Source organism: Buteo buteo, chromosome 2 (assembly GCF_964188355.1).
Source record: "Buteo buteo chromosome 2, bButBut1.hap1.1, whole genome shotgun sequence".
Lineage (NCBI taxonomy): Eukaryota > Metazoa > Chordata > Aves > Accipitriformes > Accipitridae > Buteo > Buteo buteo.
In genome coordinates, this window is record NC_134172.1 from 35,707,404 (window position 1) to 35,726,055 (window position 18,652).

General features: G+C 37.8%; 1 protein-coding gene across 1 annotated transcript in view; it reads left to right on the plus strand.

The window, feature by feature from the left end:
- SP4 (Sp4 transcription factor) overlaps window positions 1-18,652 on the plus strand; it is a 28,008-nt gene that overhangs the window by 5,209 nt on the left and 4,147 nt on the right. The window contains exons 4-5 of the mRNA XM_075050491.1: window positions 17,399-17,627; window positions 17,864-18,063. Coding sequence (XP_074906592.1) covers window positions 17,399-17,627; window positions 17,864-18,063 — 429 coding nt within the window. The remainder of the gene's footprint in view (window positions 1-17,398; window positions 17,628-17,863; window positions 18,064-18,652) is intronic.

The following is an 18,652-nucleotide window of genomic DNA, read 5'->3' on the forward strand; positions in this document are numbered from 1 at the left end:
AAGAACAAGCTGTCAGAATGTGAGAGATTAGTTATAATTTCTTTCTCTTATTTATCTCCATTTCTCTCCTGTGAAACTTCCTGATGCTACACTTTGGGTATGGTAGACATGGTGGCATGGAAAGGAGAGTGAAGAGCATGTGCAGTCCTTAATGCTGTATTAAGTATTCAAGGAAAGAATGGTTATGAAATAGAAAATTACAAACATGCTAAAGTCTAAACTCTGCGTATCACTTATAAGGAATAAGCTGTCTCGATCAGGGCTATTAACTTCCTCAGAATTGCTGTTTTATATTTGAAATGGTTTTTGCTATTTTTGTTACAGGAAACCTTTTTAAAAAAATAAACCACTTGGTTACCTCAACATCTGCAGACTGGTATTTCCATTCTTTTTCTGCAGTACCTGAGCTTGTCGGTGTGAACTCTTTTGTACATTAATTGAACTGTCCAGAAGTGGATCATTCACTACAAATGAGCAGTAGTAGGTGTTAGAAATGAGCCATATGAGAGATGTTCAGAAAGTGTCGGGGAAAGACTGAGTGAAGGAGTCATCCCATGCATTGATTCAGGTGCTCTAACTTTGTTAGGGAAAAAAAAAGTTACTTTGTCCTTCAAGCAAACCCAGCTGATCAAGCTAGCAGAGTTTCGGGGGGGGGGGGGGGAATAATCACAATAAGTATTTGTCTGAAATAACTGTTCTTTTATTTGTGTTGTATTTCTCTTCCATGAACATTGGTTTTCCTAGTTGTTTCTACAATGGCGTAATTTAGGTACCTTTCTCTTAGTTTTTCAGTAGTAAATGAAATCATAAAGCAATAGAGCTCTAACTGCAAATAACAAAAATTCTTAGCTTAAAATTACTACGGAAATGTTAAGCTATAGAACTATTTTGCGAAAGTCTCTTTTTTTTGTTTTTTTGTTGTTGTTGTGTCAAATGCATTTTAAATTCCAAAAGAGACAAATTTCACATTGGGAAGAAAAATATTAAAATCTTCAAGTAAATATTATATTTTGGTCTGCTTTTTATAACCTTTGTTACTTGAAGTCTCTGGTCCCAAGGTGTGTAGGCACTACTGTAAACCAAGCAAGATGAGTAAATGTGTTTGGGTTTTCTTGTTGTATTTTTTTAGTTAAAAGTTCAAATGTTGCTTTTGGTAAGTATCACACTTTGGGTTGTATGTTGTGTGTGGTCAAAAAGCAGGGCAAAGTAGAGAAGTTCTCACACCTTTTCACTTTCTGGCCTGAGGGAAAACTCATTCGATATCAGTGATGTAAAGGAAAATTACTTTTTTGCTGTGAGAGTGACTGAGCACTGACACAGGTTGCCCAGAGAGTTTGTGGACTCTGCATCTTTGGAGATAGCTGTCTGGACATGGTCCTGGACAACCTGCTGTAGGTGGCCCTGCTTGAGCAGGGTGGTTGGACCAGATGACCTTTAGAGGTCCCTTCTAGTCTACACCACTCTATGATTCTGTGAAATTTTGCTCAGAAGATGTACAAACTGTCAGACAAAGGAGTAATTAAATGTACAGAAGAAATCTGGATGGGAAGATAGAAACTAAGTATCTGAGCCTTAAAAACAGAGCTTTAAATAGTTAATTAAGAGCTAATCAAACAATGGACAACATAAAAGCAGCCGTGTTTACTTGGACATGCAGGGATCTACAAATACCTGCCTTGCTATGAGATCAGTACCTGTCATGGCCTTTAAGCAAGCTAGTTCTGTACAAAGTAAATGGCATTTCTTCTGTGCTGTGTGAATTGTTGTGTTATACATGATCCCCTGTGGAACGGGATAGCCTTTAATGTTAATAGATGATGACTTCCTGAATTTAGGCTCAATGAGTTTGGGGACAAGCAGGTCCTGCACAGTTCCCTTGCCTTTTTTTCAAGGGTTCTGCTGTGATAGCTGTAGATGCAAGTTCAAAGGATTCCTGTCCTGTCCCCCCTCCCTGCCCCCCATCCCCTTCTTAAAATAAGGTATCCTTTGCCTTTTTAAAGCTTATTTTCAGGCCCTTGTATTTGGCCACATGTGTTAATTGACAGCATAAGTGACTATGTGGAAGGAACTTGTTTTAGTACGAGATAGTTCTAAGAAAAATATATAGTTCATAAGACCGTTTCCTTTTGGTGGGCTAAGTTTCGTTGTCCATCAACACATTGGACTTGGAGTATATTTGTTTTAGGAATAGCATAGAATGTGCACATTTATGGATGCTGAAGAATATGGGGTGAGAGAAAACAGACCAGTTAAACTGTAATGAAATGCTGCATATTAATGGTTTCCCTGTAAAAGTTTTGTGTTCTGCCTGTAGGATTTCTTTCACTGGAGCCTTCAGAAGAGGTCACAAGCTTTTTCTGAATTTGTTCATTGTTTTTGCTGACAGTGGGAATCTAGTGGTGGTGGTGGAGATGATGTCTTTTCAGAATAATTCCCTGTTTCTTATGGGAAAAAAAAAAAGTAATAAATCAGACTTGTATCTACCTTAAGTATACATCTTGAAGTAATTTTTTTACATGATGATGAAGGTATTTGTCCCATGCAAAAGCGTATGAGACACTTTTCGTTTAAAAATAGTGAAAAATATTATTTGTATCTTATGTATACTTTATCCAAGCTTTGTTAGTTGCTTTAGGCAAAAGTCACCAGATTCCATCATCTTGCAACTCAAGTTCAAGCCATTTTATTTGAGTGGTGACATGGCCTGAATTACGGGGAATTTGGAGTTCATCCACCAAAATAACCTGGAGGAATGACTTCTGTTCAGTGGAACAGTCTGTTGCCTGGCAATACTGGAACCAGAGAGTTTTAAGTCTTGCAGGGATGTGCTGTGGACTCTAAAATAGTTATTAATGACAATGAAGTCCAATACCAAATGTTCTTACTGGCGCGCTTTAAAAATGTAATGAACCTTGCCCTTCTGTTTCATAGTCTGTAGTAATGTGAGTTACTAAGGCATATTTCTCTCTGACCAGCTACTTCCGTTGCGCTACTATTAGTAGTTATGCAATTTGTCAGTACCTCTAGGTCTCCTGCTTTCTCTTGCCTTTTCTTATTTGTCTGCATCCAACTTCAGCCTGTCTTCAAGGCTTTCTCTTCCCTTCTTTATTAACTCTCCTTGTGTGACAGTCACTAGTTTTATGACTTGAGGTTCAAAAACTGAAGACATTGTTTAGATATTACTACCACTCTGGCTCAAACTTTGCAGAGGAGTTTGAAACATTCTACCAAATTCTTTAAACAGGAATAAAATGATACATAAGATTAAATGCATGAAACTCAGGAATAGTGACTGGAAAAAGGAAAACTTCACACCCATTTTTAAAAAGGAGGACCCTGGGAACTACCAACCAGTCAGCCTCACCTCTCTGCCTGGTAAGGTCATGGAACAGATCTTCCTGGAAGCTATGTCAAGGCATGTGGGTGACAGGTGATTAGAGACAGCCAACGTAGACATGATTTGCCCTTTGTGAAGCTGACTAATCTGGTGGCCTTCTACAATGGAGTGACTGTGTTGGTAGGTAAGGGAAGAGCAGGTGATATCATCTACTGTGACTTACGTAAGGCCTTTGACACGGTCCCACACAATAGCCTTGGAGACATACGGGTTTTATGGATGGACTATTTGATGAATAAGGAATTGGCTGGATGGCCACATTCAAATAGTTGCTGTCAATGGCTCAATCTCCAAATGGAGATCAGTAATCAGTGGTGTCCTTAATGGGTCTGCACTGGGACCAGTACTGTTCAGTATCTTTATTAATGACATAGTGGGATTGAGCACACCCTCAGCAGGTTTTCAGATGACACCAAGCTGAGTGGTGCAGCTGATATACTTGAGGGAAGGGATGCCATCCAGAGGGACTTTGATAAGCTTGAGAAGTGGGCCAATGTGAACCTCATGTAGTTCAGCAAGGCCAAGTGCAAGGTCCTGCACCTGGGTTGGGGCAATTCCCAATATCAGTACAGACTGGGTGATGAATGGATTGAGAGCAGCCCTATGGAGAAAAAACTTGGGAATATTAGCAGATGAAAAATTAGATATGAGCCAGTAATGTGCGCTTGCAGCCCAGAAAGCCAATTGTATGCTGGGCTGCATAAAAAGCTGCATAAAGAGAAGTGAGGCCAGCAGGTCAAGGGCTGTGATTCTCTCCCTCTTCTCCACTGTTGTGAGACCCCATCTGTAGTACTGTGTCTAGTTCTGAGGTTCCCAGTGGAAGACAGACATGAACTTGTTAGAGTGTGTCCAGGAGGCCCATGAAAATGATCAGAGCGTGTTACAGATGCACGACTAACCAAATCCAACAGGTGTTAAAACTCAGATTTATTTTTCAGCAAAAGTTAGTTAGAAGTCCAGTAACATTTTATAAAACCACAGGCTCAAGGATGTAAAGAGAATTAATACTACATGGCCGACTTAAGAGTCCCCAGGATTTAAAGTGATGACTCAAAATGCGCGTATCACCTAAAAGCTGAGGGCTCTCTCCCTCAAGGAGGTACCTCGGGCCGTGCCCTGACTGCAGACCCACTGCTCCAAGGAGGACTGCCAGCGTGTCCTCCGGCAGGACTCCGTTTATACCCCTGTCGAATCTGACCTGTGGTCATTTAATTCTATTGGCCAGGAGGGTCACCTCGGTGTACCTGGCACATCTCAATTGGCCAGTTCAAATTTCAACCTGCAGCCTCCAGGGTTTCCTTCCCCATCTCCCTTCCTGGAGAAGTTTTGTTTCCTGCTGGCAGGATGGAGGGGTGGGATGTACTGCCACAGAGGGCTGGAACATGTCTCCTATGAAGAAAGGCTGACAGAGTTGGGGTTCTTCAGACTGGTGAAGAGAAGGCCTTGGGGACACCTTATTACAGCCCTTCCTTCTACAAAGGGAACTTATAAGAAAGACCAAGGGAGACTTTATACCAAGGTCTGCCTGTAGTCACAGGACAAGGGACAGTGGTTTTAAACTGAAAAAGAGTAAGTTTAGATTGAACGTAGGGAAGAAGTTCTTTACTATGAAGGTGGTGAGATGCTAGAACAGGTTGCCCAGAGGAGTTGTGGATGCCCCATCCCTGGAAGTGTTCAAGGCCACGTTGGATGGTGCTTTGAGCAATCTGGTCTAGTGGAAGGTGTCCCTGCCCGTGGCAGAGGGGTTGGAATGAGGTAATCTTTAAAGGTCCCTTCTGACCCAAACCATTCTATGAATGTAACAGACAAAGGTGTTTATGACCCTGTCTGATGCTGACTGCAGGTGATGCATACAAGAATAATCTGCTCAGGTACTCTTTCCACCATTTAGTGATCTGCAGTTCAGTTCTTCCAGAGCCAGAAATGGGATTTTTTTTTTTTTTAATAATCCTTGACAGATTTCTTTTCTGTGAATTTGTCTTTTTTTGAGTCTGTGTAAATTTTTTACATGTTCAGTACTTGTCTGCATTAATTTTTGTCTTAATTGTTGTATAAGGCACATTTTTATTTAATGTTCTCAAACTCCTGTATTAAATTAAACAATCTGATTCACCTTTATACCACTCAAGGTCTTCTATTATCTCTATCACGTATGTTAGTTATTGAGGGAGGGGAAGGTGTTTAGTCTCAAGTCCTAGAATATTATGCTTATGCTGTTGAATGAAAGAAAATGCATTTTCATGACAACATGTAACCTGTGGGTCACCTTGCTCATCTTAATGTAATACTAAGTATGTGTAGAAACAGAACTCAGTGAGTTGTGTTGGCTAAGCAAGGAGGGATGCCTGTAGGTGGTAACAAGGTGAAAAGGGTTTAAAATAGCCACAGTATATACAAGCAAACTGGCAAATATAAATACCAAGGGTGGAAGTCAAAGGAGCCGAAGGATGGTGGTTGCATGATCTTTTTTTTTTTTTATAACGTCCAGTGTTCCCCTGGATGTTCATTGGTAAGCAAGCTGCTGCAAACACCTTGAAAGAAATAAGCTGCAAGCTATGGAATCTGCAGCAAAAAGATAAGTACAAAGAACTGAGCTGTTTTCCACAAAAAACAGAAAAAATGCAGGAGTTTTTCTTAGTTTTTTACTTCATAGTGTGTTACTTAGCATTCTGAGGGTGTAGTTGGGAGGAGTATAGAAATTGAGCATACTTTTTCCAAAGTCATGAAAGGTCACTTGCAACTGTTCTCAGATTGCCTTGAGCTGAGAATTGTTGCAGAACCATAGTGTTCTAAATATTATAGCACTGGCATCCTTTTTCAAATGCTTCAGAGTAATTATAGGAGAAGGATTTAGTCCTCTAATGACAAAATTGCTTTGGTTATGGGATTTTCTTAAACTGAAATTCAAAATAGTGGCAGAACTATGCTGTTGAAAACAAATGTTTGCCTTGCTGATGGTAGCTTAAAAGTAAAGTATCAATATACTGTTCCTGAACTTGATGCATAAGGAATGTGCAATCTACCTGTTCAGCTAAATTACCTATGGAGAATAACCTGGTAAAGATGCCTCAGTAAACCAAGTCTTTTCTGCCTGACCTGTGAGTAGCAAGGCATGACTTGATCATTACTGCTAGATAAAGTGGGAAGGGGAAGCATTTCGAGTACCAGCTTTGCTGATAATTGCCAGGTGAAATAGGTTTCTAATGAGCTGTTTCTATGCTATTAACTTCAAGAATTAAACGTAGGTTCTTAAGTCATCAAAGAATAATGTTAGTAAAACTGTATTTCCTTATTGGAGTATGGGGTCTAATAAAAATGTTTCATCAATACAGGTGCACTCTCTGAGAACATCAGGTTTTGCTATCCCCTCTCTCATTCCCTATTGTCAGAAATCAGAGCATATAGAGCAGGAAATGAATTGACTGAACTTTTCTGGTTCAGAAAATACCAAGCAAGCAAACTGAGTGATACTGCACATCTTAATCAGCCTGTTAGTATTTTTTTTAAATTTATTTTTTAAAGGTGGTTAGATCCACACTAAACCAACCTTCTTGTTCTTCTATTACCACTGTGGGTGGAGGGGCGGAAAGAAACATATTCAAAATCTGATTTCAATAGCTTCCTTAGTGTAGCTTAAATTATGGAGTGCTTGGCTTCATATGATTTTGGCACTGGTAGATAAGATAGATCAATTATGTTTTAATATATTTTTAAATGTTTTAATATATTAAATGTTTTAGTATATTAAAAATGTTTAATGGCACTGATGATTATTGAAAAGTGTAACTATATATGGAATGGGATGACATGTTTTAAGGGGAATGTTAATTTCAAGTATAAACAATGTTATCATTGAAAAACAAGTATGTTTTTCAATGGTCCATAATTTTAATTGATACTTTAATTAATAGAAGTTATTTTATTTATATGCTGTAGCCTAGTAGCTTTAGAAGTAGTCAGGACTGCATAATGAAATGTAATTTTTATAATGAGTATTTTGCTCTTGTCTTGACACTTTCACCAAAACAATAGCTTTGGACATCTGCAGTCTCTTGAGAAATGTAGCATGGCACATACTTAGGTTAGTTTGGGATATAGTTATATGGATTTCTGTATGCATCCATTCTTAAGAATGGAGTTTCCAGTGATGTTTAATACTACTGGCAGTGGATAACAGTCATATACCTTGATCAGCTAGTCATAGGTAAACCATGTTATCCCAACATGTATATTTAGTCTTAATAGATTGGCAGACTAGTATCATTTTGTTGTAAAGAGAAAATGATCAGTTAATATTCTCCTGCCAAAAAAAACCTTGGGATACATGTTAGGTACAAGTCTGACATTCCTTAATTATAGAGTAGTTTCAAGTGTTGATTTTTCCCTTGAGCAAAATACTGAAGTTAAGAAATATGGACCTTGGTTGTCTTGTTTCTTTGGTCATCAGGAAGTAACTGACGAGAACATCAAGCTCTTCAGTTTGTTCTGAACCAAAAAGGAAGATTAAGCTAAGTTTTAAAGGGATAACAATGTTACAGAAGAAGATGGCAGAACTTCTAAGTGTTTGATCTTAGAGATTTACATAGCCCTTCTTTTGTGATTCTATAATATGTAGCTTTGTTGGTCCTTGCCTGATGAATCCTGTCACAAAGTTACAGTTTTTACATCTATAATAAACAAATTAGTCTTTGTATTGGTTAGCCTGTCTACCCATAGGCTGTTATAAAACCAAGGCTTGTGTCTCATGTTTAGTCTTACTATAAAAGGTCTTTAAAGTTTTATGAATCTTGTTTTTCCTGATAATAACTTTTAATAGCCTTGCCAGTGTTTTTTTTATTCTGAATAAATTATCAACTGCTATACAACTTAACCTAGTTTTAGTCAAGTATCTACCTTTCTCTTGAAAGGGTTTTCCATTTTCCATCTGTGTACCTGTTAACTAATCTCTGCTGTGCATAGAGGCATATTTACTTTTATGTTGATCACTATAAAGGTAACATTTCACATAGCCAAAATGTTTATTTACTTCAAGGACATTCATGAACCTTCTAGTCAAGTGTAAAATGTGTAAGCTAGCTAAACTGTAGTCAAAGCCCACAAAACCCAACCAAAAAAACCCCAGCCCTACCCCCCAAAACCCAAATAGACTACTGGAAACTTAGCTTGCATTTTTTTGTGTCAGCCTCCTTCTGTCTTTTCAAGATTAAGCTCTTACTATTTCCATGGTAATACACAGAAATCGAACTGAGATGCTAAAAAACACACTTCCTGACACCAGTATTTTAGTTTCCATATAGCAGAAGTGTGCAAGATAGGCATTCGATTTTTGTTGTTGTTGTTACAGTTTGTCAGGTATTGAGCTCCTCTAGTCGGACTGTGGAGACTAACAGTCAACAAGTTTCTTTCTAGTCCTATCCCTATTTCAGAGTTAAGGGGAAGAGTTGGGAAAAAGAGCTGGGCCGTGTTCTGTTGTGGTTATAAGCTGTAGAATAACCTGAGAGTTGGGGCAGAGTGATGGGGTGGAGGGAGGTGTTCCATAAAAGCAAACTTAACCTCCATTTCTTAGATCTGCTCCCATGCAGTGCATCTGACATTCTGCAGCACAGCTGGTACTTGGGTTTTCAGTTAGCTATTTGCTAAGTGCTGAACTAAGCTAACTAAGGTTCAGTATGCAGGGAACTACTTGTGTTCATCTGCAAAGAAGTGTTCGTAAACACTCATCCTAAGTACACTTTTCTTTTTGACTGTTTTTTCAATGACAATGAAAATCAGGGGTCTTTTGGAAGGGTCTCTTGCCTTAAGAGCAGTATAATAAGTTATTTTCCTGATTCCAACTCCTCCTTTAGAATACCTAATAAACTAACCATATTTTCTTTCTGTTTGAAGCCACAGTATCCAGAACAACCACAGGCATTGCCTTGCTCTGACTGAAACCTCTGCTTGGTTGTGCAAGACTAAATTTTGTGAAACTGTAGCTCTGTTTTGATTTTTATGTTGTTTCTGTATAGGTCTTTCTGTGTTGTATTTGTCATAGCTCTTTCCTATGTTTAATAATGTAATAAAAGGAAAACTGGCTTTCAGTTTAATTAAAGATACTACCAGCTGGGAAAACTTCTTTCCTGTCTCAAAGTACTGAAGTGACTTCAAGTTGTGGTAAAGCACTTGGGTAAAGCCTTACGTTTTTTGAAAAGTCATGAAAGTAACTTCATGAAACTTCTTGGGCATTGTTTTGTCTTTGTGTTGCCAGTAAGATTCTTGCACAAAAGGAAGAAGACTTCAGTGGTTTTAAGGTGTTTAAACCCTCAAACTTACTTTTTACTGCCTTAACTCTCATGCTTTTAAGTGGTATTTTTCACAGAAGTTAGGCTTAATTATGATGCTGTTCAGTAATTTTTGAACACACTAAGACATTTGATATAGGAAGCTTTTGGAGGAAAGGATAACAAGTTCTCACAAATCTTGTCAAAGTCAGCAACAGGCAAAAGATCAAAAGATAGCAACTTGCTGCAGTGCCCCTGTAGGACGTAGAAAGACAGATATCTAGTTGATGCTGCAGTTTGTACTGGAAACTTTCTGCTTGTAGTAGCACCTGGACACAATGCTGTGCTCTGATGATCCAAATTTCTTGTAGTAGGTGGGTGAATCCAATTCCTCTCTCTACTCCAAACTGATCTTCTCTACAGAATGTGTGGGTCCCTTGCATCAGCTATTGTACAGTTTCTGTTCTGGGGAATTCTTCTTTTGTCACGTGTTGTTTCTTCATAAATCTTTATAAACCACTGCTTCAGGGTAGAAGAGAGGGCAGAATTGGCTGCGTACCATCTAAGTAGCACTGAATTGCATTGTCTTCTGTGTAAATACTGAAGCTCAGTGTTGTCTTCACATATATTTAATTTTAAGGTGTGATTTGTATTTCATTCTTCAGCATGAAACCTCCTTCCTATTAGTTTTTGTTTGGAAAAAAATTATCTCTGACTATAAACTATTGCCACAGACTTTTTTTATATTTTAAAATCTTGGCTATATCTTAAAGTGTTATCTTTTATTATCTTATATAAATATATTATTATAAACAAATATATTGTATTATAAATAAATAGAAAAATAAATATATGTAAACATATATAAATATTCGCTTACTATAAATTATCTGTATGTCATTGAGTAAAGGATGTTTGCAAACTGACTGTACTTGGTGTATGCAGAGGAAGGGGAAAGATAAGAAACCTCTTTTCCCCCATTGCTTTGCATCAGTAAGTTGTTGAGTGGGTGAGTTGCTGCATCAGCTCTGATGCTTGTAGAGCTTTGGAACTCTGCACGCTGTCATAAACTTTACTTAGCTGTCCTGTGGTAATATACATTGAATTATGAACATCAGTTACAACCTTCTCTTTCACTTTTAGAATATCCAGTTGAACAAATTTTCTTTTTTGCAATATTAGCCACTCTGGCTCTAGGTACATTTTTGCAAAGTGTTCCTCAGATTTTGCAGTAAGGTGCACACTACTGAGATAACTCTCTGTCATTAATGCTGTCATCTTTTTGACTGTTGAATGGTGGTTGCACAACAGCAACAGGAAATCTATACAAATTGTTCTGGGGAGCTAAGCACCAGAAACTAGAAGTGTTGTTTTTGTAGTCTTAAATTTCTCTTCCTTCCAAGATCCATTTTTCTCAAGTTTGACTCCCATGATTTCTGTGATTCATTAAAGTGAAGTCCTTTTCTTCCCTTTCTGCCCTATTTGCCTCAAAGAGTAGGTTTTCATGCTTGCTGCTTCATGTGAACAAGGATAGGAATGCAGGTGCAATGTGTAGTGAAAGGAAACTTGTTTTGACTTATGATGGATGGCTAAGCCTAATAACCACGATATTCAGTGGTCAGTCGCTCTGTAGGAAAGTACTTCCTAGGTACCATGCATTAGCTTTCTTTAATCATCCAGGTGGTGTTATAGGAGTTGTTATTTTGCAAATTAGCTTTGAAGCCTAAAATTGATTGAGATATATGTGTGTGTGTATATATGTGTATTATTTGACTTCATAGTAATTACTTAAAATTGTTTAGTTTTCTTGTGTGAATGTGTTACAGACTCATATGTATGGGAAAGTGTATATGAGTTGTAACTCCTAAGATGCAGTTTTACTACAAAATTGGAAAGCTGATTAAGTGATGCTGAAGAACAAAGGATATGCAATCCTTTATCTTGATAATCCTGTATCTTGTGGTAATAAGTAATGCATTTACTTAACAGCTTAAATGGGAAACATTAGTGACTAAAATCATGCAGGTTTTTCTATTTGAGAAGCTTTAAAAATTTCTATAATGTTATTCTTAATTACATTCAGTCATAATCATGTATGTAATATTGCAATGAGTGAGAATCTTACTGCACTTCATTTGCAAAATAAATACCCTGTCAGGTTGCCTTGTTGCTTGCATGTTGTCCTGTGGTCAAATAAATCGTTACTATCCAAAAGAAAGAGAGAACTTAGACCTGAAAGAAAATGAAATGCAATGGAGTAGTTGGTATCAGTGTTATTTTTTTATGCTATCATTTTGTTTTAACTTAATGTTGTAACCTGACAGCATGTACAATAAAGTTCAGTCATACACAAGTTCAGTGATGATTTTTATTAATCAAGAATATTTCACAATTACAATTACAGGAATTCACTATTAAAGAAATTGTGCGAACTTAAGAAAAACTTTTTATCTTCTAAAAGCAAGTGTAAATGTGCAGTGACTGCTTTGACAACTCATATGGAATAACATAGGTGAACTGAAGTGTGACTTTGTTCCCTCATGTAATGATTTGTTTAGACCTCTTTCTGAAATCTGTGTTGAAACATGAGAGTTCTTGTTACTGAAAGGTTTGATTATGAGTGGTGAAGTATAGTGATATCAGGTCTTGTGGTTTGGAGTATGTCAGGAAGAAGCAATGTCAAGTGATCTCATGATTGTAGCAGAATTTCTGGAAGGCTGTAAACAGTATTTTAATGCCCCTAGTAAGAAGTCATATGGTTTATTTTTACTAGATCTTTTTTCTCCATCTAGAAAGTGTGAGGAGGTCATTACGTTCCTGTATGGATAACATTATCTCAGTCACCTGTTTTCAGAATAAGCAGGGTTTGTTTCAAATAAAAAGCTAATTTATATCTAGATCCTCTCTATTGAAAAAGCTAATTTTTTTATAAACTTTTAGAAGTTGCCCTGATTTAATTTTGTATGCTGCAGACAAACTCATATCAGCAATTAAGTTTTCTCAGTATCTTTTCCTCAGTAAACTTGATTTAAAAAAATATGAAATTCCTCTATCTTCCCTTAACAAGTATAATTGGTGTAAAAGTTAAAGCCCTTAGTAATCTGTAGTGGATTCTAGGATATAGTTTAAAAAAATCAAAATCCCATGCAACTCAAGACTATAGCAGATTCACTTTGAGATTTAGACCAGGCCATGTTCTGTCAGTTGTTTTGTGAAAATTTTCTGATTTTTCTTCAAGAGAAAAGATTTTTTCAGCTAGTCTAAAATACATTCATTTTACTGTCAAAGAACAAGAATAAAGAATTTTATGTTTAACAACTTTAAAATGAGAATAGATGCATTTCTTTCTATCCTGTATACTACTAGTGTGCTAGCTTGTTCGGATGCTCTTTCAGGAGTTCAAAACAAAAATTAAGTCCAGGAATTACATTATTGAACTTCCCAGTGTTTTCTGATAACTATGTAAATCTCTGGCAAAGAATATTTATCAGATATGTATGCTTCTTTCAATTACCCTATTGTCTGAAAAAGTAGAGATTTGCTTATTGAATTTTGTGGCCTGGATCTTTAAATAAGGCTATCTGTGTGATATTTTGAGAGTTTCAGAACCTTCTGGTTTGAATTTAGTAAGTGGAATCCAAGGGAAGGGAGTGTAAATAACATCTCTGTGAGATTAATTTAAAGAAGAAAGTCAACATTCACATTACAAAATGTAATAACTTTGTTAATGCCATCTAAAGAGCAGTCATTTAATTACTGTTTAACTGAAACCAGATGGATAATGTAATTGTCTGCCTGAACAACCTTACTTTGGGCATTTTCTCTTTTGTATTTTTATTGTCACCTTTACAGTTATTGTGAAGAATTTCTACTCAGATGTATCACTATATTATTTTTAATAAATAGATTAAGGTTGTAGCTCATCAGTGTGTATCCTATACTCCAAGATACCTGTGGTCCTCACATAAGAGGAGGAAGGTTTGGAGCAGATAAAGTATGTGTCAGCAGTAGTACTTGATATTCTGACGAAGTGTCAGAAGACCCTTGTGTGGTTGGTCATCTCATAACTTAGAGACTGAAAGTTGATTTGTGTCGAACCAGCACAATATATCGGATTTTTAGAAATGCTGAACAGGCTTCCTCATAACTCTTGCTGGATCTGACCAATCCACATTTATGTGCTGGACATTCATCACTGTAGTACTAGACATGGAATTAAAAAGGGAGTTGTCCTTCTCAGGGTTCAAGTGCCACAATTCACATCTTACTTGGAAAGCCTTGGTCTGGCAGCCTGGGGGGGGGGGGGGGGGGGGGGAAGTTGCATTGAAACTTTAATATCAATTCAAGAAAATTAGAGAGAAAGGGAAAATTGACAGAAAATTATGCTGTTCAGTTGCGTTCTGACCACAGACTGGTTAGGTCCCAGGACTTTTTTGCTAAAATAGGTCTTTGACATGGATGGAGTCATCCCTCTAACAGACTTCAACAACAAAGGATAATTCTTATTAATGTACTTGAAAACGCGAGTGATAGTGAAAATAGCATAAGAGGCTGCAGTAGGTGTGGCCATAATATCTGTTACCTCTTTAACTTCTGTAGTGCCTGTTCGTAGACTCATCATTTATAGTGCTGCTCTGTGAATTAAAGGAGTTTGCATCTTGGGTATGTCTAACAGAGAGAGCGTGGTTTGTGCTCCGTGAGCTGAGCAAGTTCTTCCTGTTAATTTATTTACCTTTGGCTAACCAAAAACTGCAGCTGGTTTTCAACACAAGCAATCACGTTATCATGTTAAGATGAGCATTACATATAGCAAAAATGAACAGCCTTTTTTGACGCTGCCTATTCATAGCACTTGGTCAGCACTTCAGCAGCTTAACAGCCTGACAAGGAATTGCCCCTGGACTAGTGCTTTCTTTGGAAGCTCATGTCCTCTTCTGCCACTGTTAGACCCAAGTACTAGATACTACTATTTGCATTTATACCACAATGTTCTCCTTACCCTATCATATTCTCCCTCAAGGATTCTCATGAGTGCTTTTCTTTCCCATTAGAATATGGGAAGTAAATTTATTTCCAGTACATTGCTATTCTGAAAAGAAAGACTTTGTTCTATCCTAGACATATGAAGACTCTGCACTCGAGATTAAACCTGTAATTCCTTTTCCATGGTTCCTCTACTGCAAATACCAGACTTTTCTTAGATTTTTTTTTGTTTGTTTACTATCTATCTGTCCAACAGCAAGTGGAATTCAATCATTATCTATTCTGGGTTTATCCTTGTTCTTTTTAGAGAACCAAAAGTACTCAGCATCTGTTAATACTTGTGGCCTGCTTAAGAAAACAAGAAATTCACATTCATTTGTATCTAGGCAGGTCAGGTGCAAGTTCTGGATGGAAACCAAGAGAGATAAGTGGGAAAATTTGGTCAGTGGCTTTGGTGAAAATAACCTGGTACTGACCTAGGCACAAGACAGATTTATTCTATTTCCTGTAGCCAACAGTGGTCTCTGAGAGGACAGTCAAATAATTTTGGAGGTTCTCTGTATATCATGTTCTTTAGTCCTAACCTATCTGCACGTACGTGGTGGTGTGTGTTAGATTTCAGCTATGGCTGTTATCATGGTGTTATACAAGATAGCCTGTCAAAGCATATATTGCTTCTCAGCAATTGTGTGAATGAAGTAGTCATTATCCTGTGCTGTGTTGTGTATGAATTCACTTGGTAGCTAGGCAGTTTAGACTTCAGAGACTGTTGTTCACAGTCTTATCCCCATTGATGGTGTCTGTTATGGATGCTTGAGAAGTAAGTTGGAGTACCCGCTTGAATCTCTCTGAATCATGTTATCTCTGAGAGATTTGCAAGTTTTAAATTAATGCTTCAATACAGAGGACTTTCAAGTCTTAAAATATTATAGTCTATTCTAAGGAATTCTGGTTGGTCATTACACTCTCTCAATAAGTAGGTAGTATTTCCTCTTATTTCCCATTTGTATGAAGGCACAGAATTTTTGAAAATGGCAGCATCTAATGGTATTTTGTCCCATTCCTGTTACTGGCAGGACTGGCATTCAGTGTTGTCACATTGCAGCTGGAAGTGATATCTCTGTGTCAGGATTAGTTTGTCACATTATTTTCTTAGACCGTATAGTACTAACTTTTTAAGCAAACATAATACTACCCTGCCACTCAAGTAACTACACTTCTTACCTATATTGGAATAGTCTTTATTTTGCTTTAATATCAAGACAGTAATCCTGATTTCCTTTGATTAAGCAACCCAGTGAGATTAATGGACTTATGCAATGAAACTGAATTCTTAATTCAAGTCAATCTTAGAATTCCATTTGATTCAGTCAAGCTGCTTTTCCAGTCTTCCTGAAAACATACTCCCTTCTGCAAAACAAAATCATGGAATCATAGAATATCTCAAGTTGGAAGGGACCCATAAGGATCATTGAGTCCAACTCCCTGCTCCTCGCAGGACTACTTAAAAATAAACCATATGACTAGGAGCATCATCCAGATGCTCCTTGAACTCTGCAGGCTTGGTGCTATGACCACTTCCCTGGGGATGCTGTTCCAGTGACTGACCACCCTCTCAGGGAAGAATCTTTTCCGAATGTCTAATCTGAACTTCCCCTGATGCAGCTTCATACCATTTCCATGTGTCCTATTGCTGGTCACCAGAGAGAGGAGATCTGTACCTCCCCCTCCACTGCCCTCCTTGAGGAAGTTGTAGGCTGTGATGAGGTCACCCTCAGCCTTCTCTTCTCCAAGCTGAACAAACCAAGTGACCTCAGCCACTCCTCATACGTCTTGCCCTCGAGACCTTTCACCACCTTGGTCACCTTCCTCTGGACACACTCTAACAGTTTGATGTCCTTCTTATATTGAGGCACCCAAAACTGCACACAGTACTTTAGGTGGGGCTGCACTAGTGCAGTGTAGAGTGGGACAATCGCCTTCCTCGACCAGCTAGCTATGCTGTGCTTGATGCACCCCAGGACATGGTTGGCCTTTTTGGCTGCCAGGGCACACTGTTGACTCATATTCAACTTGCCATCAAGCCAGACCCCCAGGTCTTTTTCCGTGGGGCTGCTCTCCAACCTCTTGTCCCCCAATATTTGTGTATAACCAGGATTACCCAATCCCAGGTGGAGACAATCCTGAAAAAAAAACCCAAAACAAACCCAACAAAGCTCTGGTATGCTAGCTTTTTCAAGTCTAGTCCTACAACATTTCTTCTTCTTTGTGTAAGTTCCTTTGTGGTTCAATGTTGATTCAGGAGAGATTGTATGAGAAGTGACGATGTGCCATAAAGCAACTTTTAAAATTAGGTAATTATAGTTTTCTGAATGTAGGTATGTTTTCAAAGGTTATTAGGAAGACATTAATTGGCAATAGATTTAAGAGTATTTCTGTGTAAGATTTTGTTTAATGGTTTCTCATTTATCTCAGCTTTTGAGAAAAAGAAAACACACGTTAAACTAGTTCACGTTTCTTAGTATCAGTCAGTAATTTGCAGTCTTGTACTAATAACAAATTACATTAAACAAGACTATCTAAGCTAGCAGGTAAGCACTGTGGTAGTGCTTCTGGAAAATACCTGGATTTAATATTTGGTTTGCAGCTTCCTTTAACTGTAGGTGGATTTTTGTTCTATAAAACATATGAAGTTTATTTGTGCATTTCACTTATTGAAATGACTAATAAAAGGTACAAAAACTTTCTTACTTTACAGGTCAACAGCAAGGACAGGATGGAGTAAAAGTACAGCAAGCCACAATAGCTCCTGTTACTGTAGCAGTAGGTGGCATTGCTAATGCAGCAATTGGTGCTGTTAGTCCTGATCAGATAACACAAGTGCAGCTGCAACAAGCTCAACAAGCTTCTGACCAGGAAGTGCAACCTGGCAAGAGATTGAGAAGAGTTGCCTGCTCATGTCCTAATTGCAGAGAAGGAGAAGGAAGGTAAATGTAAATTTTATCAGTATGTATTTAGGCATCTTATTACAGATTGCCTCATTTGGGCATGAGGTTTTCTTATATTGCCTACATTTTTAATATTTTTCTATTAGAAAGTATGTTTATATGTTTCTTTTTAGACAGGGGATTATAGTTGTCTCTATTAGCATGAAATATTTTTCCTAATACCTACTAATATTTTAGAATATAATTGCTTACCTGTTTAAATTTGATCTTTTTAGAGGCAGCAATGAGCCAGGAAAAAAGAAACAACATATCTGCCATATTGAAGGATGTGGAAAGGTTTATGGCAAGACATCTCATCTTCGAGCACATCTGCGCTGGCATACCGGTGAAAGACCATTTGTATGCAACTGGATTTTTTGTGGCAAGCGATTTACAAGGAGTGATGAGTTACAAAGACATAGAAGAACCCACACAGGTTGGTCATCCCTCTCTGTATGCATAGTACAGCAAGTCTGAATCATAGTGGCCATGGTTAGACAGTGATATCGAAGTTCTCACTTATTAGGATCTCTGAAAACTACTTTGAAATGTAAATAAAGTAACTTTAAAACCGAGGAAGTGGTAGATTTCAGTTTTCATCAATTCAAGCTGATTGTGAAATCAGATAAGTAAAATGAGATCTGTTCAAACTGTTCTTCTGTACCTATGCTAGAAAAAGATGACCGTTTCATCACAGATACCTGATGTATATTAGCTAGTCCCTGATCTAAACTTGACAAATTTAGATCAGGGATGTACGATTGGCCATGGACCAGGGTCATCATTTCCTCACTTGAACTAGCTCAATTCTTAAGAAAATTTTTAACCTAGTCCATACATCAGATTTGGTCTTCTTGGGGAGGTCTTGAAGTTTCAAGTAAGAACTGATAAAGCAAGTTCTCTTAACAGTTCAGATTGGAAGATGGACCTTTTAGAAACCGAAAATTTTATCAGTCTTCATATTTCTAGCCCCAAGAAGGTGTGTCCCCCCATCTCCCCCCGCAACTTATAGCATCAGAAGATAG